Raw genomic sequence first — 25751 nt, 5'->3', positions numbered from 1 at the left:
TTTCCGTGGGGAGAGCTGAGCACAGCTGTACAGCTGTTCACTGAGACGGCGTTAGACCATTTCAAAGCTGTTTGAGGAGGGATTTCTTTCCTGACAGACTGTTTAATGACCTTGGACACGACTGAAGGATTTTGGTGGAAACACTTCATAAAGTCGGTTATTAGAACATATTTAGCGCCCACGGCCTCTGCGAATATCCCCCGACCGGCTGCTTTTGCCACGGTGAGTCAGAGCTGCACCAAGACCTTCCTTGTTAAAGGAAACCAGGGACTTTGCTCTGCTCCTACACTAGCAACTTAATAGTGACACTGGCCCACAAAATGAATCCCATTAGGAAAGAAATGCCTGGAACAAACAGGGATGAATTCACATGATACAAACCCTAAATCCTTCTAGGTTTCAAGGACAACTATTGCCAGGCCCTGCAAAAGGACGAGGGCAAAACTCGGCCGTGGGCCCTGGCAGTGCCCTCGGGCAGCCTCGCAGCAGGGTTGGCCCCAGGGTGGCCACCTCCTTGCTCCCCGCACGGGAGCTGCTGTGACCGGCCCAGCAGGCCCTCCAACCTTGAAGGAGTCTGCAAAAACACAGTTTTCCTGCCTTGTTTTTTCCTACAAGCTCCCAAATACAAAGTCCCCAAGGCCACTTGGCAGAGACACGGGGATGGGACATCTGGGGTGGCAGCAGGACACCAGCACTCGGGGCACTGTCCCATGGAGTTCGGGAGCCAAACCTGGAAATAGAGCTATTTGGGGCATCTACTGAGCCCTTCACAGCTCAAGTGCTGCATCCATGCCCCTACTGCAGTGAAAAACTGTAACCGAGCTCAAAAAATCCCAAGTTTTCCCTCTTTTGTTCAGTATTTGCTGTGTTGAATAAAACTCTGAGGTCAGTTTGTATTAACACCAAGCATGTGCAAATCATACTTAGAAATAGAACTGCCAACTGGACATTTATACTTGCAGTGTTGATTATCTGCACGCACAGCTAAACATTAGGAGCTTTTTCTTCTTCTTTTCCCCCTATCTGAGCAATTCCCAGGAAGGAAGTTAAATGGAAATGTCGGCTGTTGTCCGTTCCTGGCCCTGCTCTGGCTGCAGGAGCAGGCACCTTCCCAGCTCTCACTCTCTGGAGAGGGAATAGGAGAAGCCCCAGGTTCCTGCTGCCCTGCGGCCTGAGGCAGCGCACGCTCTTCAACATAAACAGATGAGAGATTCTTCAATTTCACTGAAACTGTTTTATAGAGCTCTACAGGACCACGGGGTTTGCAGGGGATGGGATATTGATGATTAAGCCATGTTCTGTAAGCATCTTACATACAAATCTACTCTGAAAGTCATCTGGAAGGGTATTTTATCACTCATACCTGCATACCTGTATTCAAAAGCGTGTTTTCTTGTAAAGATTTAGGGCCAAGCTTTTGTTTTGTTCAGGAAGCAACCTTTTCTTCCACGATCCGTGATGGTGCTGGAGTGCATAAATTGGGAACTGGCATCTTGAAATTGTGTTATATGCTAAAGAAACCAAAAGGGAGAGTATGGAACAAGATCTTCTCCAGCAATAAAAACAGCTGGTGAAAAATTAAGCCAACTATGTCTGCAAGTAAATCCTGGAATACAGTATGCAAAACAACACGCGCTCAACCAGAAATTCGCCTAAGAAAACACCCTTTCCCCAAGCTGATTAGCTAGCTCAGATGAAGAACAGTACAATCAAACAGCGACCTTGCAACCCAAGTACTTCTAAAAGCTTTCTGCTTTTCCTTGGTTTCTTTATTTTCCATGATTTCAACAGGAGCTGAGAATACTCAACATCAAAAAACAGGAGAGGCTTCAAGACATTAAGACAGCAGGTGCTGTCTCCCACCAGAACCAAGTACGGAAATTTCTCCCAAGCTTAATAACAGTCTGCTCCTGAGACCCTGACACGCTCTCTTACCTCTTTTGCTTCATTTGTCTCACTTCTGACTCTTAACATGGATGATACACAATATGTGAATAATTCTACTGCATATATCATACTGCATACTCACTCTTCTGGACATATTTTGAGTTACTCCTACAGCCACCATACGGGCAAACAACAGCGAGACAGAAACTTTACCAAAGCTCTGGAAGGCAGACGTACAGTTCTTTTTATATATTCACAAATGTTTTATCTTTAAACCTTTCTAAAATAGGCATATACTGCAAGCTTTGGCAGTAAGAATAAAATATTACGGGATCCAGCCTTACTTTGTTCTTCTCATCCAAATATACACATTGTTCTAACAGAGGAATGGATTCATCCACAGTGGCAGTTGGTACTGCTGCTTGCTTCATACACACGAAACTACCGCAAATCTCCATCTGGCCTGAGCAACAACAGCTTCCTGGGAGTGGCAGAAGGGAAAAGCAGCACATACAGGGCTCGCTTTACACGGAGCGACACAGACAGCATTTGAAGGCATGTGTGCCAAACAGCCCCATAGTGTTATTACAGATGGTAACAGTGAGAGAAGAGAAAAGAGGAGAAACAAAAGCCAGCTTTTGTGAGTTCCCGGGCAATCCCTTATGATCCTGTGTCTTGAGTAAGATGATCTGGAAGCTTTGGAAAGGCATTCGGGGTCTCTCCCGGAATACGGCACTGTAACATGCTGTCTTCCACGAGCCTGGAACGGCGCCACGGCTGCCTCGGTGCGATTCACTGCACGTTTTGCTAAGTGTTCTCTGTGTATCTATATAGATATACACACATAGAAATATAAGTAGTTTTCCATATGCTTTCCTGCAAAACATCAGAAAAACAACATCAGTTACATAACAGAATATAGGATTCAAATTAGGTTAAAGCTAATATCTGCTGACCAGTCACATGTGCCCCAGAGCAAAACAGAGATGCGCAGATTTGCAAGTTAAACGTGCTCTAAGCAAGCAGACATAAATTACTTGTTTTCTCACAAAGTTTTGACATAACATAGGCTGGAGGCCTAACGTCTGGCTTTCCAAATAGCTTTTCAAGACCCAACTTCCTTTCAGTGCATTAGGGCTATTCCCAGCATTTTTCTGTGTGTCATTCTCCATGACAGAACATTGATTAAGGACAAAATTAAACATTTCATTTTTTTTTTCCAATTCTCGGAGTTCAGCCCTCCAGAAGTATCATGTCTGGAACTTCCTCATCTTATTTGTATATAAAATACTTATTTTAAGAGAGCAAACAAAACTCCACATTGTTCAAACACTGTTTTTCTCGGCATTTTCTTCTGCAATTGGAAAGAGGATGAGAAAAGGACCTCTCTCAAGTAGACAGCTCAAGTGGCAGGGCAGATTGGTTGCCGAATACTGAGATCTTAATTTCAGGATTACCAATTTGGAACCAGACACAGTTAGCAGCAAAAACCATCTGCAATCTGCCAGAGGCTTCTCAGGGAATGTGGATGAAGGGGGCAAAGCAGTGGAAAAGCCCAGGCTGGTGTGAGGGCACAGCCAAGGCTAACCCGAGCCAGGCACTTGGCTAGCCCTGCACAGGGTCTCAAAAAGTGATCTGAAGTGGATATTCTTTTAACTGATTTCCAGCCTGCATGGTCTTCTGCATCAGAGAACTCTTCAGTTCATTCTTTGTTTTCATTTTGCTTTGAAATAGTTGCTCAAAATTACCATGAAGTGTCATTTCTTTTGTGTTAACACAACTAGTAAATGACCACCTCCATGTTTATCAGCTCTACTTGCCCATCAGCAGAAGCCAGTGCAAACCACCCATTGTCTCTGGTAAAAAAAACAGAGTCAGTTGCCTTTAAAAAGGGAAAATATATATATGTATTTTTCCCACCCTTTTGATTCTACCATTCCCGATCATGTTCTAGCAAAGGTTTTTAATCTCTTTGTGGATTATCTTCTGTCTTCGAACAGATTTCTAACTTGGAATTGTTTACAGGAGGATCTGAGGATTGGATCCACCATTTAAATAAAGCTCAGTTACTACCTTCCATGCGGTGGGCTTGTGTGAGTTCACATTTTATCTCAGTTCTTCTTCCTCTTCCTCATCTTCCATTTCCTCTTCTGAATCATCCTCATTCTTTGAAGCATTGCTGAATTCCAAGTTCCCTTCAACATCCAGTACTTGTAAGTACTTCAGGCTTTGGAAGAGGCTTTCCTTTAGTGCTCCAACTGCAATCTTATTAAACCTTTACATGGACGAGAGAAAAACTTTTAAATTAAGCCCATTTTTATGTTGAGCCCCGAAGTATTGGTCAACTAGGAAGAAGCCACTGCACAGAGCTACACTGACTTTGCAGTCACTCACACCAGCGCTTCGGAAGAAAGCAACACTGCTAAAAATGGCAGCATTGATTTCTTCTCAAGGTGAACCAAATTTTGAAAGCAAGCACATAAAAAAAAGATGATCAAGTTCAAGTGTCCCTACACTGTGCAAGGGTCTGAGTTGATGATACAATGCTGAAGCTCAAAATCAATGTCTTCCCCCCTCCTTTTTTATTTTTATTTGAACACACTGGCTTGCAACTAAGAACAGAGTACTGATTCCTGAGGATGTAAAAAGGAAGGGAAAGATTAGCAAGCAGACGAATGCAGTGACTGTACAAGGCTTGCTGACACCACCTGCATCTTCTCGAAGTATTTACCAGGAAAATAGTGGGAAATATTAAGTGATTCCCACTGGCTTCAGCTGATCAAAATCTCAAAAAGACTCATTATCTTGCCCTCTTCTTCTATAACTAGGTATTTCAAGGGGGAAAAAAAAAATCATAATATTGCAATTCATCCCCCAAGGATTCTTTGCCTTAGCTTTCTGTTTTCCCAGAGAGGAAAAGAGCCTGTCCCACACTCCACATTTCAAAGTGTAACTTGCTTTTCCATCAGATTCCATGTTATCCCTTGACACTTCGATTCTTCTCCCAGGGCACTGGGAAAACTGATACAAAATAGCTCCTTAGAAACATACCCAATGCAGTAATTTTCATCTGATATTTTTGTTTTGAAGAATAGAAACAAACTTATCTGTAGTTTAAGAATTCCTCACATTTAATGCTCGGCCCTTTTTTCCTGAGCATGCTTTGAATTCTATTTTAAAACTCCAGAGATATATTATTGTTTTACCACGTTACAGTGATTAATAGCCTCCCATTTCCTATCAAGAAATATAACTTACCCTGGGTGGAGTTGCCTTCTAAATAAGTTAGCAAAACAGTTTTGCACTTTTTTTTCCTTTTTTAATGTAGAAATATAAAATGTGGTTTCTGGTTTGCTTCCAGACATTCACTAAATTCTCAAATGTGAGCAGCTGGATAGACAGACTGCTCTTATTCACCACAGACTCTTTATTTCTGCTTTTTTGGTATGCAATCGCCCCTCCAGAAAGGGATGACTTGGAACCCTAGAACAACTCAGTTACATAAAGACAAAATAAAGCCATAGTTAATCTCATGCCACAGAGGTATTTGGCTCTTAAACATATCCATAGAATCAGCTTAATCAACTATTGTCAGGTTTTAAAAATTACTTCAAAACAATATTTTCAATAACATTCTACTAGACTGCAACTAAATTTGTTACTGGGCCAGACTCTGGCCTACTCACTTCTTGTGGCATAAATTCTGAACAACATTATTGTGACTTTACATTATATGTAATAGAGGTCAATATCTACCATCTACAAAATGGACAATTTAATAAATAAGGTCCTCATCACAGTGACAGTCCCCATGAAGCAGAGTTGAAGTTGGACGACTGGACGGTAAACATTTAGTTCACAGCTGAGGGTAGCAATATGACTTAATAATGCTGAATATTAATTTCCCAGAGTTTCTAAAACGCCTGCTCCATTCTAATAAGCAGAGGGCAGACTTGCCGAGCTGAGTCCCCATTCAGTCTTTTCTGAGCAGATGAGCATAGATTTATTATATATTACTATAAAAATAAGTTATTTATTTAGAAAGTTAAGCTTTCAAATACTTTTAGTAGTAAACTGTGAAGTGGATAAAGAAGAAAAATATTGTGTTGAAGTAGAAACATGGCCTTACCTGAGGTAAATCCCTTTTATGTTGGGTGTGGATTCAAAGGCGCTCTCTGGTACCACGGTGATCTTGTTGTTCTGCAGATACAGATATTCCAGTGACTCTGGCAGGCCCGATGGGACAGAAGCCAGCTGATTGCCAGCCATGTCTAACGACTGAAAGGAGAGGCAGCAAGGGGTTAAAAAACTGCATGGAGATATTAGCAGCACCGAGGATGCTCCAGCACTCAGAAAAAGAGCTGTAAAATTAACAATGGGTGAGTTTCCACAGGATGGATGTACACACATACATAAGCCGCCATCCTTCAGAAGCTTCTCCCATTATTTATATACATATTTATGTATGTGTGTATGTATACATACAAAAGAACATGTTCTTATACACACAAACACAAATGTATGTATGTATATAATGTACAGATGTTTATATATAATTATTTGCTATATATACAACATATTTTTGTATATATTGTGTATGTTCATTTATATTGCCATGGAAACACCTAGCAAGCAGTAACACTTCTTCAGAAAAAAATCAACAGCCAAAAATTCACATTTAGTCTAACAATTTGTAAACTATGTTTATACACACACAAACATATATAAATATACACATACAAAAAAACCCCTGCTATTTTGGTAACAGTGCGGAAGCGAAATGTTTATGTAGAGCTTTTCCAGGATTTGTTACATTTGAAAACCACGTGGAAAACATGCTTTCTTTGTCACACGGTACTTTGGGAAATCTCCCTCAGATACCCTCAGAAGTCCCCCATCCAACAAAATGACCATTACAGTGGAAACTGGTAATTTCCACCATGAAGGAAGGTTTGATGCGAGTCCATGGTGGAAGGCTGTTGTATTTACTGTAGCTAAACTAACCGAATTGGCCTCTTAAAATATCACAAGGCAAGTGTGGCCATGGCAGTTCTGCTCTCTTACACCCTACTTAGCAGGGTGATTTCACCCTGCACATGACACTTCATGCTGTTTTGCTTAGCAGTCCCTGCTTTTTTTTCCTCCCTGTGCCCACACTTTAGCCCTGCTTTACATTACACGAATTAAAAGCAGACCGAATTGCAAACATGCATGGCAATTCCTTGGAAGGTGTCGTTGCAAACGCTCCGCGGGGTAGCGTGATGCTGCTTAGTGACATGCGAGATACCTGGGCAGCTGTGAGGACATCGGCACTGAAGGCTATGATCCTTTCTCAGGTGACTTTGAGCAATGAAACGGATCCAAAGAGTGCTCTGTGATCCTGTATCATAGCATTTTCCTATCATAAAGCTGGCACAATAATTACACATTCCTCAGAGTTACCCTTCTTCAAATGACTAGGATGATTTCAGCATTTTTGGTCTCAATATGAGCACAGTCCAGCAAACGTCTGTGCCCCCCCAGCCTTGTACGTGCAGAGAGTCTTCAGTGATCTCCACAGAAACGCTGCAGGCTGAAGCAGATGTCAAGTCCTGCAGAATCAGGGTCTTATGAGCTTGTTACTTGTCAGATCTCCTCCAGTGCACAAGCTCATTAACTAATTGCACACTCGACCCCTTAAAGACTCCTATATCCTATTGGGAAAATAACTAAGGAGCAGGAACGTATTTCAGAGAAAAATCAACAGCCAAAAATGCACCCTTAATCTAAAAGAACTTTTTAAACGTGCTATCATCTTAGCGTTGCTTAATCAGAACAGGGTTTGCCATGGGACAGTTACAGCCTAAGGTTTGATTCTTGAGACCGACTCTAAGGGGCTAGAGCAGCATAAAGTAACACGATGCAGCTGTGAATGAGGCCATTGGAGAAGGAAAGGTTATTTATCAGCCATGAAAGCTTCCAGATTCTCATGAATTCCCGTTTTGTTTGAGAACAACAACAAAATAATAATAAAAATTAAAAAAAAATAGGGAAGTGCCAATGGGTTCGTTTCATTAAGCTCTGTCAGTGAAACAATTCCAGCATCTGCTATTCCCATCAAAATCTTCCTTCCAAACGATGTTCCATCCTACATTATTTGCAGACACACACACACACACACACACACACATCACTTAAGCACCAAACAAATGCTAAAAATATCACTAAAGCCACAGACCAGATCTATAGCTGATTTAAACCAACAGCTCTCCTGTCACAGCTGCTGCTTCATATTAGCTGAAGGCCAAGCTCCTGTTTAGTCCCAGATAATATGGAAAGAAACATGCACAAAGAGAAACCTCTGGATTGCCTGAAAACGCTATACTGGAGGCCAGGGTGACATATGCTCCATGTCCCTTATCTGCTCTCAGTTGCACAGGCTTTGCCTGTGCAGTGACCTAACCATATGTACCCCAGAGGGCTGCCACACTCCATAGGTGACACCTTTTCAGCAACAAACAGGCTGCTGCCCCGGGCGGAAATGCAGGCAAGCCCTCCAGCCAGCATATCCATTCTGAAAGGGCATTTTGCACAGCACAAATGTGTTTGTTCCTGCCTGCCTTATGGTTTGTGTTTAACATTCCCCACCAATTAAGCAAATAGAAGGACTGCTGATGGAATTCAGCCCCCGAGCGGCTCTCCAGGTGCTTTAGCCAGCTGAGCTGCTAAGTCCTACAGCTTGGCCTGCCTGACTGTAAGCTGATGTGGGGGCTTTGAGAATTAGAGTGTGGTTTGGGTTTTTGTTTATGCATTCTTTCTTCCTGCTGTCTCTCTTCAGAGCTCATTTAAAATCTTTTGGGAGACAGGCTGTGTGAAAGGTATGATTTGAGTTTTAATGCCAAGATTCATTAGTACTTAGCTGAAAATACAGGACACCATTAGGGGTCAGAAAAAAAGTTGACCCACATCCCCTGTAATTACCAGCACGATGGTGAACCAACACTCAGCTCAGCAGTGGGAGGTGCCACCTTTGGCACAGATGTTTGTTAAAGCAAACAACAAACCATCTCTGCTGTAGAAAGACAGGGCACAGCAACTACATTGCAATGCCAAAACACAAAGACCAAGCACATCTACTATTGGCCCTACATAAACCGGCATGGGTGGAGAGATGAGGACATGAGTATTACTATTACAGTTACAGAAGGGGATGTTTCTACCTGGAGACTGCTGAGCTCTCTCCATGCTCTTGAATAAATGGAATTTACTTTCAGTTTATTGTTGCTCAGATAGAGTTCCCGCAGCTTTGTCATTCCAGACAAAGTCCCTTTGGGGATGGTGCTTATCTCGTTCTCCTTCAGCTTCAGGACCTGCAGGTTCTTGGGAAAGCCGAAGGGCACTGTGTTGAGATTGTTCCCAGAAAGATCCAAGGATTTTAGTTGCCTCAGTTTACGGAAGGCCTCCCGATGGATCTGGGGACTTTTGAGCTTGTTGTAGCTCAGGTTCAGCTCTTCAAGGAAGTAAGTGGTAGCAAAGTCATTCCTGCTAATCTCGGAGATCTGGTTATGGAGGATCATAAGTGTTTTCACTCGCCGGGGCAGCCCACTGGGTATCCTTTCCAGCATGTTGTTGTACAGGTGCACAGTGTGCAGCTTCTTTAAGCCCTGGAAGGCTAAGGGGTGAATCCCTCTGGCTTTTAACTTGTTATTGTGGAGCAGAAGGTACTCAAGGTTCTTAATTTGGGTCAAGACGTCTCTGCCAATCATCTTAATTGCATTCTTCTCCAGGTGGAGGAGGACGATGTTTCGAGGTAAACCACTTGGGATTTGCGAGAGGTTATTGCTGGACAAATCCAGATATTCAAGACTAGACAGTTTCCTTGGGAAATCGGGAAAAAAATATTATTCATTTAGATTTTGTAAAGTGAAACCATAACCAACTGCCTCATGCAATCCTTACAATATTTTGGGATGTGAAGGGGCCTTCCTAGCTGCTCCCCCCAATACAGCTTCTCTGTTACTACCTTTTTTGTCTCAAGCATGATATGAGTGATGGGGACAGTAAAGCAGGCAGCTCCCACACTGCCTTTAGGGCCACTGCTCCTAAGCCACACCTGCAAGAGAACCTGCTAGAGCCCATGAACACCCAAACTGCCACCCACGGAGACCCAGCATCAGTTCTGCAGCCCAATGCTTGTCTGACACTAAAGTACTGAAGTACTTAGAACAATTAAGTGCATGCATACCAGAGGAAAGAGTGGCAATGGGAACACTATTAAAACACAGAATTTCGGTCTCAGTTTCACAGAATCATAGCCTGAGCAGGAGTAATTTTTCCTGAGAGTCTCTCTGAAAGGGTATATTTAAACTGGAAAGCAGGTCTGCTTTTAAGAGAATGAATTCTTCTGAAAAGCAGAAATGCTAATTCTGTGTCCTAGCCTAAGATCATGAACTTCTCCTGACCCTCCAGTATTATGGAAGTGAGTCAGGGCTAGATCTGCTTTGTGTAAGCTATTGGAGCTGGATTCCATGGACTCAACTGAAGCTAAAATAAAATCCTCAGACCAGCCACTTATACCAACTAGAAGTGGATCAGTGGTATTATATATGCCAGGACCAAAGACTCTGTATTCCCCTGTATTTCAAAGCAGTTTCTCAGTTTAAATGGGATGGTAATCTGCATGGCATTACATAACCCACTGCAGATGACTTGAAAGTTTTCAGGAAATACAAGAACTAATGTATTACAGACATTACTTATTGGTTACCACAGTGCTATTCAGAAATGTCCAAGCAGGCTCTAAATGAGTGAATACAGCCTCTGGCAAAGCACTTCCTTGCTGCAAAGAGAAACACTTGCCAAGCCTGGGTACCTCTCAGTCATACTGTGCTGCACTGCACAGGCCACACTAAGAACAAGGAGGAATATCCACCACCTGTATGGAGCATGACTGGTGCCTTAACTATTGCCAGTGAGATCAGTTCATCCAAATCTTAAAAATATGTTATCCCCAACATTACCTGGAGAATGACCTAACAGACCTAAGGCAGATCACTAAGTGAGGTCATTGGATGCAAGATGTGGCAGAGGAAGGTACAGTCTGATATATTTTCATCTCTGGTGATCAGGATTCATAGAGGTTCATTCAGGTACAGAATTCATAGCAAATTATGGGCAGGATGCATAACACAGGCTGGATTTCCAAGTACAACAAGGGTAGTTCTCAGTACAAAGGTGTTTTTTTGAAGTGTTAAATCCCAGGCCAAATTTAGGACAACAAAAGTTATTTTGGTTGTACCAGTCGGTAGCAGACCTTTCGCCTCCATTCAGCAACTGGGCAGCACCATTACACCCCATCCTACTCGAGCATACTTTTGTTTTTGGTGGACTTACTCTATCAGGGGACTTAAACACAAACACGGGCACGAGCTACTGATCTGAATCTCACCAGAAAGTCTCATTGTCCATTCCTTCATTAGTCAAGTAGTTATTCTGTAGATAGAGCTCCCGCAGACCCGCAAGAGTACTGAAGGCTCCTTTGGGAATCTTCTCTAGCTTGTTGTTCTAGAGTTAAAAAGCACAAAGCACATTTTTTGGCATGAGAGAACACAGGACACTCGGGATTGCCTCAGCTAACATCAGGCAATTAAATTTAAGAGGTGCTAGAAATATTTCAGGAAATATTATAGCTCTGCATAAGAAATAAACAAAAACATAACTACAAACAGCAGATTGACATATTAGACCCTCTTTTTATTCATTTCACATGCAATCTTTGGGCTAAGGAGTCAGAATACGGCTCATTAGGAGGGTTCCATTTAGCATTCATGTTCCTTCCACCTCTGCACATATATACTGTGATCTAGCCAACTAACCTCAGAATTTGTTCAACATCTATAGATTTCATAAGCTGTATTTCAACATAAGGAGGAATTAAACTGGAAGCTGGCAATCCGCCAACCTTCCACTATTACTGATATTCCAAAATCTATAGTTCCTGCAATGTAGATTCCAAAATAGCTGCACTTTTTCTCTTAGCATGGCTTTGGAGTAGCCAGCAGGCAGACATGAGCAGAATAGAAAACTGAATTCCATTATAAATAGGCACTGTCTGAGTTATAAACAGATATATATAAAGCACTAACACCAAAATTCCCATAGAATTTTGTAAAAATTCCCACAGTTCAAATATGTGCAATAACATGGGGAACACACTGGAATAGATTCACATCCAACCTAACATAAACCACGACAGATAGATTTAGGTTAGTTTCTGAATGAACAACAGAATCAAAGACCCGTCACATCCAGAGTTAACTAATTTCATCACTTTTGGCCCACTATTTGCTATCTCTTGTGCCTTTGCTGTCCTGTTGGTTTTTTGCATGTTATTTCAAATAGGCAGGGTGCACCTGAAAATCAAATGCTCAGTTCTCTTCCCAACTTCTTCTCTGTCCTTAACACAAATTGGGTTTACAGGGAAGATAAGAAAAGTTCAAATCACAATCCTCAAAGTCTGAATCTTATTTTGGGAGACAACTGCCAGTAAATAGCAATAACATTCAGGGGTTTAGTAGCTCCATACTTTGCAGAGAAGTTCCAGCAATTTACAGGATTGGACCCTTTGCCTTTCCTTCTCTTTAAGCTGCAGAAACCCGTTTTCTGAAAGACTTTCATGGGAATTAGCAGCAAAGCCTTCAAGGGAAAAGAAGGCCGAGAGGCAAAACAGAGCTGCCTAAATGCAAAGATAACAGATTTTGGTCTACCCACATCCAAGGAGCTGTCAACACTAGGAACAAGAGGAACCAGGATGGATTCCCCACCGCTGCAGCACTCCCATTGTTAAAAGGCTGGGAACTCTAGTACAGACACGATGCAAGTGCTTTTATCGAAATCAGATGACATGGAATAAAAAATGCTGGAGACTAGATAATACCACAACTTCTGCTATTTCACTGCTGCTGGAGAAGTTGTAGCAGTGAAGAATCACTGATCCAAACTTTCTCTGTGTTGACAGAATTGCCAGTTCAGTAGCAAACAAAAACTACTGATGCTAGGAAACAGTAGACTATGTGAAATAAATGAACCAGTAAGCAAAGCCAACGCATAAACTGTCAGGAAAAAAAACCATCATCAGTGGCAGACTTTGCAAGGAGGCCAGTCACTGAATGGCTGTGCAAAACAATCTACCTTCTCATCCCTCCACACCAGAGAGGCAGGGAAAATCTTGCCCTGCCTTTGTGCACGATGGGCTGCTCAGTGGCTGCACCCCAGAGACCCATGCAAGTGTCTGCAGGGCACTCCCTTGGGAGCAGGGAAAAGCACTCTTTTACCCTGTGAACATGCCGTTGTTTTGTTTTTTTTTTTAAAAAAAAAAAAAAAAAAAAAAAAAAGCTTCTACTTAGGAACAAAATAGCAAGGCCATAAGAGCTCAGCTATACTTAAGAATACAGCAGCTGAGACTTACAGTGAGCCCAGGAATGTTTCCAAGTGAACTCAGAGGGCCAGGCTGTGTACTTTGAATCCCACACAAACCCAGGGCTTTAAGAGAATAGGAAACCTTGGTGTCATTACCTTTAAGTGTAACTTGTAGAGTGCTGGAGGGAGATTCTTTGGAACGTATTTCAGGAAATTGCTGGACATGATGAGTATTTCCACGTTATCAGAGCCATTGAACATATTATCAGGTAACCCAGCATCTGAAAGTTTGTTGTTATGAAGATACACAGATCTACCAGAAGGAGAAAAAAGATGAAGTTAAACAGTTTTTGTTTACCAAGCGAAAGGTATTTAAAAAACTGTACAGTTTAAAAACTGTATTTGAATATTTTCTTCTTTCCTTGGGATAATTACATTCTTTAGTGTGTCATTTAATTTAGTAAGGAATGTATCCCAAACCAAATCTCTGGCCCAAACACTCTGAAATATTGGTCCATCTAAAATCCAAACCAAATAGCCTCACCTTTATAAAAAACTGAACCCAGTGGGAGTGTGCAATGCTTTGAAAGCTGAATCCAGATTTCACAGTTGGATCCAGCTTTGTGTTGAGCCAAGAGGCACAAAGGATACTAGACTGATGGAATCAAATCTGGGTGTCTTGAGCTTGCAAAAATGAACCTATAGAGCTCTTAAGCTCTTCTCCATTCCTCTTGTACCCATGAAGACAGAAGCAGGTTCACTCAAACTGCAACAGCTCTGTTTTTTTCTTTAAATGAAGATTTGCAATCTAGAGGGTTGCTTATTTTCCTCTTGGCTTGCTTTCTTTTCACTTTAATTACGTACAAGTCAGCTGACTTCTGTGAAAGTTTTCCTGCTTTCCATTGGTTTAACAGGTAAATAAATTCATTTGTTTTCTTGCTAGCAAGAGAAATTATAGGATTTTATTGATTTTTATTGATTTTTTTCCATTACCACTTCATTTCCTGCGCATGCCCCAAGATGCAGCAGGCAGCTAAAACGCTGGGGACAGGTTAACATCACAAAGAGCACAGTGTCAAAGGGGACCTTTTTAACTTGCTCTTGGATTCTCTGCCAGTTGCAGAGAATACTTGGCAATAGTTTTTTGGACGGAAGGAAGGAAGGAAAGGGTCAGAATGGAAACAACAGTGTGATCACACACTCCAGGAGGTAGAGAGCCACACTGAAGATATTATTCACTCTTTGTGGTTAGCTGTACTTTTAAATCACAAATATTTATCTTTCTGAAAGCCTCACTTTCCAGCTAATCAGTCTGAGACCATGAACTCTGTTGAGGGCAAAAAAAAAAAAAAAAAAAAAAAAAAAAACACACAACTGAAACAACTAAGTTTGGAGTTTTCAGAAATCAATGAGTTACTGTTCTGATGAGTGTTGCTATAGGAGAGCTTGAGAAAATCTCACCAGAAACTGTAATGTGGAACATGGCAGCTTCTGCAATTGGGGTTATGGAAGAATAGGTGCATAAATCTAACCAGTCTCATAATGGGATACTGACTCAGCCCTCTCAGCTAGCAAGATCCTATGAGACTAAAGGTCTAAAATACAGAGAAGCTTCAACTCTCAATTAATTCAGTGGGATCCAAGAGTTCTTCAGTTCATGACTGAGCTTTAAGAGCTCGCCCAAACCAGCTACTGTCAAGTGCAAATTGCTCCCAAGAGTCTGAGACGTTTTTGCAGGATTCGGATGATACAGTGCCCATATAAATACTCCAAAGGTCTTTGGAAAAAAGCTGCATGACACAGCAGGAGTGTCTGTGTGCAGCTGACTTTGAGGTGGACACTGGATCCAGCTGAGGAAACTCACAACTTAAAACTAGCTGAGAGATCTTTGAAACCAGTTCTGAGAGGATGAAGCACATGTGAAAAGAGGTAACTATAGCAGACCTTAATATAGTTGAGTAACACTCAACTGTAGTGAGCATTGTATTAGCAGCTTGATTTTAACTTTTTAAATAAATGGATTATAATAAAATAGGGAATTTCTACACAGTTAATAACCACTTTGAGAAATCAAAGCAGTTCCTGCAGTTCTTAACTGCAAGCTCTTAACTGACACATAACTAAAATGGAGACAAATTCAATTTTTATCTATGTTAAAATGTCTGGCAGCCAGTAAAAGCTCTTGGAGTGTGTCCTTGGAGAGCTGATTTGATGCTTCACGCTGAGATAATAAATTGCCAGATTCTTTCCAAAAACTACCAGCAGCCCATGAGATGGTTTAGCAGATAGCTTCTTATCAGTCACCAATGGCCTCCCAGCAGAGGCAGAAATCATTCCCAATTCACCTCCCAATCCCTTACCTGAGGTTTGGCTTCTGTCCAAATGTGAGCCCATATATCTTAGTGAGATAATTGGCTGCAAAATCTGCACTGATCAAGGTGTGTGGTAGGAATTTTGGAGCCACTGTAAGCTGAAAAAGAAATAAATGGGGGAATTCCAATTAAATGCAACACATGTTTTAACCAAATATTATGCCAGCAACAAAACACTTGCAAATCTGTTTCCTCTGAACAGGCAACAGTAAATGGAAAAGAATGCAGACTGCAGGAACAAAAACAAATGATCCTCACTCACTAATCTCTCCAGGAAGGGGCTAGACTTTTGCTCCAAAATATTCGGATGTTTGTTTTTATTGGAAGAAATCAAGAGATTATTATTCAGAGAGGAACAATAACAAGCAATGTATTTGCTAATTCTTCAAACTACCATGCAAAAAAATCTGACCCACCTCACACTGGCCTATTATTTTCCTCCATAGGATGTATGTTGGTTGCAGGGGAAGTGTCACTTCATATGTCTGCTGCAATAGAGCCCACTACTACAACAATCTCTTCAAAAAGGGATCTAGGTTCCCAAAAGGCAGCAATCGTTCTGAGCCAAATTATGGAATATCAAATGGGACATAACAGCAAATATCGACTGCAGAGTGATGCTGCACAGTCGATTTGAAAAGCCCAGCTTCACGGAGCCACCAGATAATGCAACAGCAAGGTTCACTGAGTGGCAGCTAACAGCAAAGTCATTCATCCAGAACGAGGACTACAGGTCACACTCACAGGTTGCAGAACAGTTTTTTGAAAGTATAAACACAGGAAAAGATTTATGTATAAAAATTAGGCCACTGGGATGCAAATTCTTAACATGCTGCTATGGTAAATACATACAGTCCTTGGGCACATAAGCAGAAGACTACAGAATTGCCATTGCCAGCTGCTATCAACACAGACAAAAATGTTAAATACAGTATTAGTCAGAACATTGCTATAAAATTGTATATACACTTTAGAGGTTTCTGAGAGAACCTCTTTCCTAGGGTCATACTGAATTCATCATCTGAAACTCTGGGTTAGAGATCTGCCTTCTAGCACGAAATGATGAAATGCCCTGAACCGGTAAAGCTTCTTGCTCACAATACTGTTATGTGAAAGAGGATTTGGTCTTTAGAGCAGACCCACATGATGACAAAACCTATTTTACAAATGGTTATAAAAATGAAAAAAGCAATTAGTTACTAAAAATAGTATAAGAACAAAAATATTTAAAATATGAACAACATGTGAGAATACAGGTACTTTGCTGGAGGGCTCCCAAACCCAAGCCTTAAACTATTTATCTGGAGGATGCCTAGATATCTTTCTACTAGTTTGTCAAATGCACACTGATGAACTCTGCCCCTCAATGTATAACTTAAAGCACTTCCCCACAAACCAGTCACCAGTACTACCATTCCCAGCTTTTATGTAAGCAGTGAAAATTAGAGGCATTTTACATATTTCCATAATTGCCACATATCTGCCCTTGACTTAACCGCTATTCTCTCACCTCCTGACCTGAAATATATGATCTCATTGAAGGTGGATAAAGGTACTTATCTCTAAATCCAAACTTCTGACAGTGCCTCAGGAAAAAATAACCTCTGCCATGACACAATACTGAGAAATCAGACACAGGACATAGAGCTAATCACTTTCACAGCACATTAAAGCTTTTCTCCTGGAATACACAATCTTCTGAGTCAGAGCTTTTACAGAAATCAAAGGGCATGGCTCAGATATGTGAAATAAGAGAGGCCAGAGCCACAAGAAAGAGCAAAGAAAAAAAGAAGTTTTGGCCAAGAAGAGTCTTCAGTTGCTCAGGACTTTGTTTTGGCATTACAGCACTTAGTCATAAGACTAACAGTTGTATAATTGCTTGCTTCAACTCCTTGTACTAGGAATATATCAGATCTTTCAGTTTTATATTCCTTTCTCAGACTGTTCCATAGCAGAAGGCAGAAAAAAAGAATCAATCCATTAGTTCCACTAGTCTCAGTGTCAGGATATTCATAGGTGAGCTTTTATAACTGAAGAATATAAAATAACTTTCATCCAAGAAGGTGGCTGAAACACCTCAGGATTTTTGTGCTTGTTCCAGTAGTCCAGAAACATTTCTAGCCTGTATTACTATGGGAATCCTTAGAAATGTAGAACCTTCCATCACCAAGATTACCTATAATGATCTACAGGACCCATTCTACAGCAGATTTTTGTTATTAAGAAGCCTTATTATAGACACTACACAACGTGTGACTGATGTCACACATGTCTGAGTAAGAAAGTGCTTGGAGAAGTTAAAGCAGAAACTACAGGATCAGCTATTAAAACAGTTGTCGCTCATGTGCCTCAGGTTTTTAACCTGGTATCTTCTGTTCTCTGACGAACTGTGCTAGTTTAATGAGAGACAGTTTAGCTGAATGTGATGGGATGACAACTGAGGATAAAGCGGCATCAAGATAATCCATAAAACAAACAACAAACTACCAGCAACCTACCCTGCCCTCCTCAAGACACCAGTTACTTGGTCTGCAGGGTTTCCCACTTCAGAGTAGATGTAGTTTGAAGCCAATCTGGTTTCTCCTGGCTTATTATTTGTGAAGAAATGTGTTATTTTTGTGGGTCCATAACTTCTCACTCTAACTAGTTGTGACATTTGCTGATGTTTGCATTTTCACTTGGGATCCTATTCTCTCTGCAGTGAAGCCAGAAAAACCAAACACTTTGTTTTGTCACACGGGGAAAACTGGAGTGCAAAGTTCTGGAATATTAGTCACAGTCTGGCTTGTTCTGTTTTATGGACTTCTTAACTGCCAAGACTATTATATGGAAATGGTGCATGAAAGAGAAAAGAACACAATGTTACTGCATTAAGGAATGGGTTCCATTCTCAGTTACTCCATACAGAAACGTGGAGACATTCTGGATACGTCTTGGCCTCACTGAAACCTGAAGGTGGTCACATGTGTATAAATGAAATGCCAAAGAGTTATAGATATTAAGAGAGATGTAGCACACAGACAGACATGCACACACACACAGGTATATACACACCCATGCACACAGAGAGAGATGCAGGGTTTCCTTATAGAAAAGGAGCTCTGCTTGATATTTTAACGTCTGTTTTTCTGTGGCATAACTGTCCCTTCTGTAGTAAAAAAATTGTGGGGAGTCACTGAGAAAAATGAATGCCAGTGAGAACCATGCGGTGCAAAGGCATGTGGAAAGGTATTCCCTTCTACTCCTATGCAGAAAAGCTGTGCTTCTATCACCACATCCAACTCAGGTCACTAACAGGAAAGCAGCTGTGATCTTCTCCATTAAACAAAACCAGCTCTTATGACTCAGACTAGAAGAATAAATTTGCTACCTGCTCAGTTTCTCTTTGTGTGGGTTTCCATCCATCAACCCTAATGAGAATGGGAGCCAGGGAAGAGTGGATGACTTTTTGCAGTCCTTGATGGCCCAAGCACAAGTATTGGGATGTGTTTCTTCACACACCTTTTCACACAGGCTCATGAGATGAGATATTCACCCCTGCACTCCATTACCCAGAGCTTATCTGCATACAGGCAGCTATCAACTGTGTGCAGCTGATCCAAAGTCCATAAATTACAGCGGTCATTTATGAACGCAGGGGCTCTCTACATCTCCCTACACACATTTTTTTTTTTTTAATCAGCTGCACAGAGACAGAAGAGTTAAAAATACACTGGCATGTATGTGTAAAACAGAGATCTCAATTTTGATTTAGCCATTCCTACCACCTCCTCACCTGGCAATGAGGTCTTAAAAGATCTTTGAACTCATGAAATACCACATCTATGGAAAAAAACACTCTAATTTTTCAGCATACTGATTGTTTTGACCTTAAATGAACCTTTATTAGACTATCAGCTTAGCACAATGTTATTTAACATATACAGTTTCAAAGAATTATAGATGCTCTTGAGTAACTGCCAAAATCCACTCAGAAAAGAAGTCTTAAAGTCTTATATTTTACCTTATTGTTTGCCAGGTACAGGTAATTCAGGTTCTCCAGATGTTCAAATGCTTCTTCTGGCAGTCCTTAAAAAAAAAAAAAAAAAAAAAAAAAAAAAGCTTCTTATCAGCAACACTAGCACTCCCTGATTGAGAATATCATAGGGTAGTTTTATCTCTCAGGCAATATTTTTAATGTAAGATCTAAATATTTTCGGCAGCACTGAAACAACCTGACTCAGGCCTTTTGTTGTTCAGGGTTTTTTTTTTTTTTTTTAAACTAACATAGAGAGATGCTGGCACAACAGAAAGGAATTTATTAAACACAGTTTTCTTTGTGCTAAGTACGAGTTATAAGCATTGTGTCCCACGCATAATGAGCCCACATTCTCAATAAAGGTTTGCTCTGTCTTGCTGTAAGGCTAGCAAGAGCACCCAGCATATCTGGACAGCACTTAATAACAATTACATTTCTTCTATTGCACCTCCTGCTCTCTGGCTATTTAATTCCTTTCTTCCTTTTGCTTTCCTTACTAATCAGCAGTCACACTTTTCTAATAAGCCTATGACTTAGCGAAAATCTTAGCAAAGAAAAAAAGAAAAAAAGGAAAAAAAAATGCATACAGAAAACCAAACAGTTTTAGGAAAAGGCAGAGGTTGCCTCATATGTAATATAGGTTATTTGGATTTACAGCAAATTCAAGACAGACTGATCTGAACTGAGCAAACTGACAGACTGGACTGAGCTAACAAAATGGAGTAAGAAACAAGGTCAGTCAGAAGGAAATCATTCTGCTTGTGGACATTTCTGGTTCCCAAGTGCATTGCACCGATGTGCCCCAGGGACTGGGGAGAGTTTCCTGGACGTGAAGATCTCACGCCACAGTACACAGAGCTGCTGCCAGGCCTCCTCCACCAGTCCAGTAAGGCTGCATTCTTACACACTGAGTGCTACGTTTCAGATGATAAAGTGCCTCCATGGTCTGTATAATGGCCAAAGGAGGGATGCTTATAGCCAACTGTTGCAGTCAAGTGAACCCACCACTTTTCACAGCTTTCTTCAGCAGCTGTCACTGGGCTCCCTGCATTAGCTGGTGTTGCTGTAGGGATTGACGCCGAGGCAATGGCTCTGTGCACTCATGACTTTTCCAGCTTACCTTTTGAAGTAAGCCTGTTGTTTTGTAGATTGAGAGTTTCTAGCCTGTGAAGACGAGCAAGCTCTTCTGGAAAGATTTCTTCTATCTGGTTATTCTAAGAAAAAGGAGAGTATTAATCATCAGCAAAGTGATCCAAGCAGGATCCCAATAAAACCCAGACAGTGAACTCCAAGAAAATTTGGAAATGGACCCACAATGTCAAATCATTGTCAGCAGCCTTCTCTCTATAACGAGCCAAACTCAGATCTCAAACCCTGCAGCTTTTTACGGCCTGAAGCAAGCTCTGAAGAGCTTGTGCTCTTCTCCAGAAATATCCAGCTGGTGCACTGGTAGCATGCAAAGACTGGGATCATTCTTGGCAAGGCTTGTGACCTATCTGCCAAAGCAAAGCCTGGTAGCTGCTGTAAAGCAGTTGCTACAAGGATGGCACTGTGGAGTTGCAGATTTACTATTTCTGCTGCCTTTTTTTTTTCTGGGAGCAGGGGAGCTCTTCTGATGTATTTTGTGATGAACTTTTCTACAAACTTGTCATGGGCAGGGAACATCAAACTGGGTTTGCCCTCACTGTCAAGAGTAACTGCCACCAGATTTCCATTAACACGCCACTACTGGGACCGTTCAAGTGCGATTCTCGCACTCGAACATGTAGAACCTTGATGAAAAATCTGGACCCCAGTGCAGGAAGCCAGACTAGGACACCAAAAGCAGCAGCAGCTGCTCCAAAGCAGTCTCCCGGCCTGGGGCGGCGGAGGCGGGAGCGCGGCTCACACGTGCCTGGGACACGGCTGTGGAGCGAGGCGCCAGCAGCTCCCCGAGGAGCCTGGCGAGCGCAGGACCGGCGCCAGCCCGGCACGTGGCAGCGCTGGGCCCTTAGCAGCTCCAGTCGGCAGCATCCTTGCTCCTCGACGCGTCCATGGGGCTAGGGGCTACATTTGCCCCTCTTGGGGATGTTTTATTGGCATATACTGCTGCCTGAAAAAACATCTTGTTCGTGAATGAAGACTGTATTCTTCGGAGAGGCCTCAAAATGAGGAAAAAAAAGTTACCGGAAAACTCTATTATAACGTTGGGTGAAAATCTTCTCTCACATACCCAGGAGAAAACAAGAATGTTTTCTGGGCTTTTAGATTTTTTTTTTTTCTTCCCTGGTTTGTGAGGACCTCCCGAGAAGGCCTGCAGGCAGGCAGCGCCATTACCTGCAGCGACAGGTGGTTGGTGAGCTCGGGCAGGCGCAGCGGGAACTCCTTGAGGTCGATGCCGCCGCAGTCCACGACGCCCTCCTGGCTGCAGCCGCAGTCGCGGGGGCAGCCGGCGGCCGCTCCTTGCGGCTGGTGCCGCCGCCGCTCGGCAGCGACATCGAGGAAGTCGTTGGTGCCGGGTGGCAGCGGGGCGCGGGCAGCGGCGCAGCCCAGTGCCAACAGCCCCAACGCCAGCAGGGCCCGGCCGCCGCCACCGGGCATCGCCTCTGGAAGACAAGAGTAGAGAGCGGGGTCAGACCCCACCGCGGAGCCGCCGTGGGGAGCCGGTGCCTGACGGGACCCGCCGCCATTTCCTGTGCCCCCTGCCGCGCCACGGGCGCCTCAGGGGGACCTGGCGCCGCCGCCATTTCCTGCGCCCCTAGGCGCGCTGTAGCGCAGCACCACGGCCACCTCTGAACTGCCCCCGACTCCTCAAGGGCCTTGCAGCCTTTTCTCCCTCTTTTTATTGTTTTCTCTCTTATTGAGGAACACCAGACAAGCCTGCAGATTTATAGCTGAGGTTATGCAATGTTATGTAACCGTAACATGCTGCGCAGTTTTGCCTGTGGCAGCGGCCCCTCTCCTTCACATAACTGAGGCACTGGAGCTCTGCGCTGAGGGGCTGTCTCGCGCATGCTGAGCCATAATAAAAGCCTCTGAGCTACTGAGTAGGGGCTTCCTATTGATTTTGGACAGTGCTGGTCTGAGGCCTTCAAGGCTTGGCTCGCCTTGGGCTTTTATCTTTCTGGCAGCAGGTTAAAATAACGCAAACAGAAGTTCAGTATCTGCTGGATCAGCCAGCTGGCCCCAGTCCAGCCCTCACTGTCTCCTTTGCTGCCCTGCTCGGGTTTCATATATAACCATTTGCAGTAAGAGCTGGCCATGGCTTGTCTTTGCCTCCTTCCCTCACTTCTGCTCCTTGCAAAGCATTCAAGGGAAGGGGAATCTCCAAAGTGGAGCAAGTCATGGAAGACGAGTCTAAGTAAAAAAAAATTCAAAGTCAAAAATAGAAAATCCCACAATGGATTCTTGACTCAAGTATGAAATAAATGCTAACTCTGTCAGCCTAGACTTCTCCTTTGCCTTCGAAATCTCAGCACCAGGTTGGGAGCCATCAGACCAGGCCCACCCCCTTCGTGTCCATCATACAGCTTGGCACCAATACCCCTCCTTTTTGGGGCGCTCAGACACTGGCAGATGTTGGACAGATCCTGCTCTCAGTCAGACTTTTAAGTAATATCTTTAAACACAGACTTAATGCTTGAAGAAATGGGAGAAGGTATATTCCTGGGACAGAGCATGGCTTGATGCATGGAAGGGTTTGGTTCAGCTCTGGACTTCCATGTTGGGCAATTTTAAGCACTTCAGATTTGATTCCTGCCTCCACTATCCCACAATTTCCATCTCTGTAAAACCTGAATATAATCAAATTAATCTCTTTTATAAAAGATTTCAGAGATTAGATGATGTGCCTTATGCAGCAGCAAGACATTAACAGCGAGGTCAAAATTAGCCATACAAGCATGCCAACATTGGATCAGTAACTTCCTGAGATTAGGTCACCAAATACTAAGGACTTATTTCAGAAATCTTACAGAAAATAGTCTCAGAAACCAATCTCAGAAGGTACAGTTATCAAATCTAAAAGAAAAAGCCCTTTACCCATGGGTCAGAATCAGCCTTGCTGTGACAAATACCAACACCACACCAACAGTACCACCGGTTACATCAAGATTAGTATTGGTCTCTACAGATTTGTGGCATGCCGACTTCTCCATAAATTCAACTGAAAATACATTAAAAACAGCATGCAATATTGCATCTACTGCATACTGAAATATTGGGAGGCAGTCTCAGCCTTCTGTCATCAGCGTGTGTGCTCCTGCGATAGCGCCTTTGAAGTGACTGCTGCTCTGGTGCCACACGGAGACACTTTGGATACGGAAACAACTGCTTCCATCTGGAGCGCAGGCAGTAAACCCGGCAGGATTCTTTTTTAAGTTCAAAGTATGTCTGAACTCACTCACTCCAATTAAACTCATTCCCAGGGGCATGATCCAAAACCTTATTCAAAAAACTTAATAAAGGGGCTCAAAGCCCCCCAGAAAGCTTCCCCTCCCCTTGCCATGAGTGGGCTTGGGACCAGGCGCTACACCCTGAAGACTGCGGCTTCGCTAAAGCCGGTTCAGGGGTTTCTGCAGTTGCATCTTTCTGAATCCAGGCAGAACCACCAGTCACTGCTGCACTTTGCTGCCCCACAGCACCAGAAGCAGTGTGCTGCAACAGGCAAGAAGCAAGCTGAAGTTTCAAGAGTTATATGCTTCTCAGTGATTATAACCTCGATGAATCATGTTCAAAGTATCACTGTACCTGCTGTTCTCCACATGCACATTCTCACAGGACACACACACACACACAATTGGAAAAACATAATCTCCTTCAATACCAGCAGGTTAAGTGAATCTGTTCACTTTCATATCCTTTTTAAAAGCTGCAGCTGACCAGCTGCTGGATGCTGTCTGACAGCTTTAAAAAAAAAAATTAAAGTGCTGAAAAACTCACCTTTGCTGACAGAGATTAGATGACTGGAGAAGAACATTTCTCTTGCCCCCACAGGCTCCCTCAGCTCATGCCATGTCCGTTACATGCGCTGAGCTCAGACTGAGACTCCTCTTTCCAAGCCAGATCCTTTCCAGATGTGAGCGGCAGAATTAGAGAGAGTAACAGGCAACCCTCTACCAACGAGAGTTTCCTGCACTTTCCAGTGAAATTGGAGAGGAATTTTCCAAAGTTACCATATGGGAAAATGTGAGCAGGAAAGAGGAAACAGCTATAGTCTGAATATAAAGACTCGGGCAAAAAACAATCTCCCATTGCTTTTTGTCAACACGCTTTGTGAGATCCAGGAGAGATGCCAGAAGAAAGCATGCTGCAGATGATCGGAGAGAAGCAGAGGCTGTGCGCGCATTGCAGGAGAGCCGAGCTGCACTAGCGCTTACTGGAGCTTTAACTTTTGCTGCCTTCTCGACAAAGTCTGAATTCCATGCGAGAATGTCCCCCCTTCCCCATGGGCCTGGTTCAAATTAGCAAGGAACAGATAGATCAGCAATTTTTCCTGCATCTCCCTCCCCTTTAACTCTCCCCTTGGTTTTCGATCCATCAGCTGTTCTTAAGAGTTCAGGGTTAGGCTGAGAAACAACAAGCATCTTAGAGGCAAAGTCTTCAAATTTGACATAATACCCCATCTAAACACTCTCTTTTACATCCCCTAAGCTCTGTATCACAGCACTAAACACATGCAGAGTCCTGGTTATGTTAAGACCAGAAATCCTGCATTTCCTATTTCTGTCTATATTAAAAAAACAAAAAAGAGAGAGAGAGGAATTTGCTGTTCATAGCAGAGTATGCTCTAAGTGCAGCAATATTTCATGAAAGCAGCACATTCTTTTTGCCGCTGACAGCAGCATTATTTTTTAAACATAAAGCCACCTATTTTGCGAGTGCCCTGCAATGTGCCATACAATACCTCCACCAACTGTGCAGAGGATCTGTCCTCAGCAAGAACTCGCTGTATTCCAAAAAAGAGACACTGGCTCTTTCCTCCCAACTCCAGCTGAACTAAAGTCTAAAGCAATTAAGTTGTTTCCTCCCTCTCTTCTCCTATCAACTGGAACAGATCCCCCCCCTGTGCCACGTGTAACTTTCAGAAGTCAGCGTGG

The 25751-nt window shown here is 42.7% G+C and overlaps 1 protein-coding gene across 3 annotated transcripts; it reads right to left on the bottom strand.

Moving 5' to 3' along the window:
- Nucleotides 1–1737: 1737 nt before the first annotated feature.
- PODN (podocan) lies at nucleotides 1738–25751 on the bottom strand. 3 transcript variants are annotated; one of them, XM_088536984.1, is made up of 12 exons: nucleotides 25559–25751; nucleotides 24595–24789; nucleotides 21991–22259; nucleotides 20795–20888; nucleotides 19660–19724; nucleotides 15645–15754; nucleotides 13441–13597; nucleotides 11315–11430; nucleotides 9087–9744; nucleotides 6017–6165; nucleotides 3961–4162; nucleotides 1738–2763 (listed from the first exon to the last, which is right to left on the bottom strand). In XM_088536984.1, exons 2-11 carry the CDS (start codon nucleotides 24629–24631, stop codon nucleotides 3994–3996), a joined length of 1824 nt encoding a protein of 607 aa, XP_088393110.1. In that variant the 5' UTR covers nucleotides 24632–24789; nucleotides 25559–25751; the 3' UTR covers nucleotides 1738–2763; nucleotides 3961–3993. The 3 variants fall into 3 exon arrangements, with proteins under 3 accessions (XP_088393110.1, XP_088393104.1, XP_088393116.1); XM_088536978.1 differs by having other exon boundaries at nucleotides 24595–24720; XM_088536990.1 differs by lacking the exon at nucleotides 25559–25751 and adding an exon at nucleotides 25032–25373 and having other exon boundaries at nucleotides 24595–24720.

Source organism: Tinamus guttatus, unplaced genomic scaffold (genome assembly GCF_059628265.1).
Source record: "Tinamus guttatus ecotype Peru unplaced genomic scaffold, ASM5962826v1 Tinamus_guttatus_pri_ptg000044l, whole genome shotgun sequence".
Lineage (NCBI taxonomy): Eukaryota > Metazoa > Chordata > Aves > Tinamiformes > Tinamidae > Tinamus > Tinamus guttatus.
The sequence above is the reverse complement of the archived record's forward strand: the minus strand, read 5'-3'. Positions and strand labels throughout refer to the sequence as shown.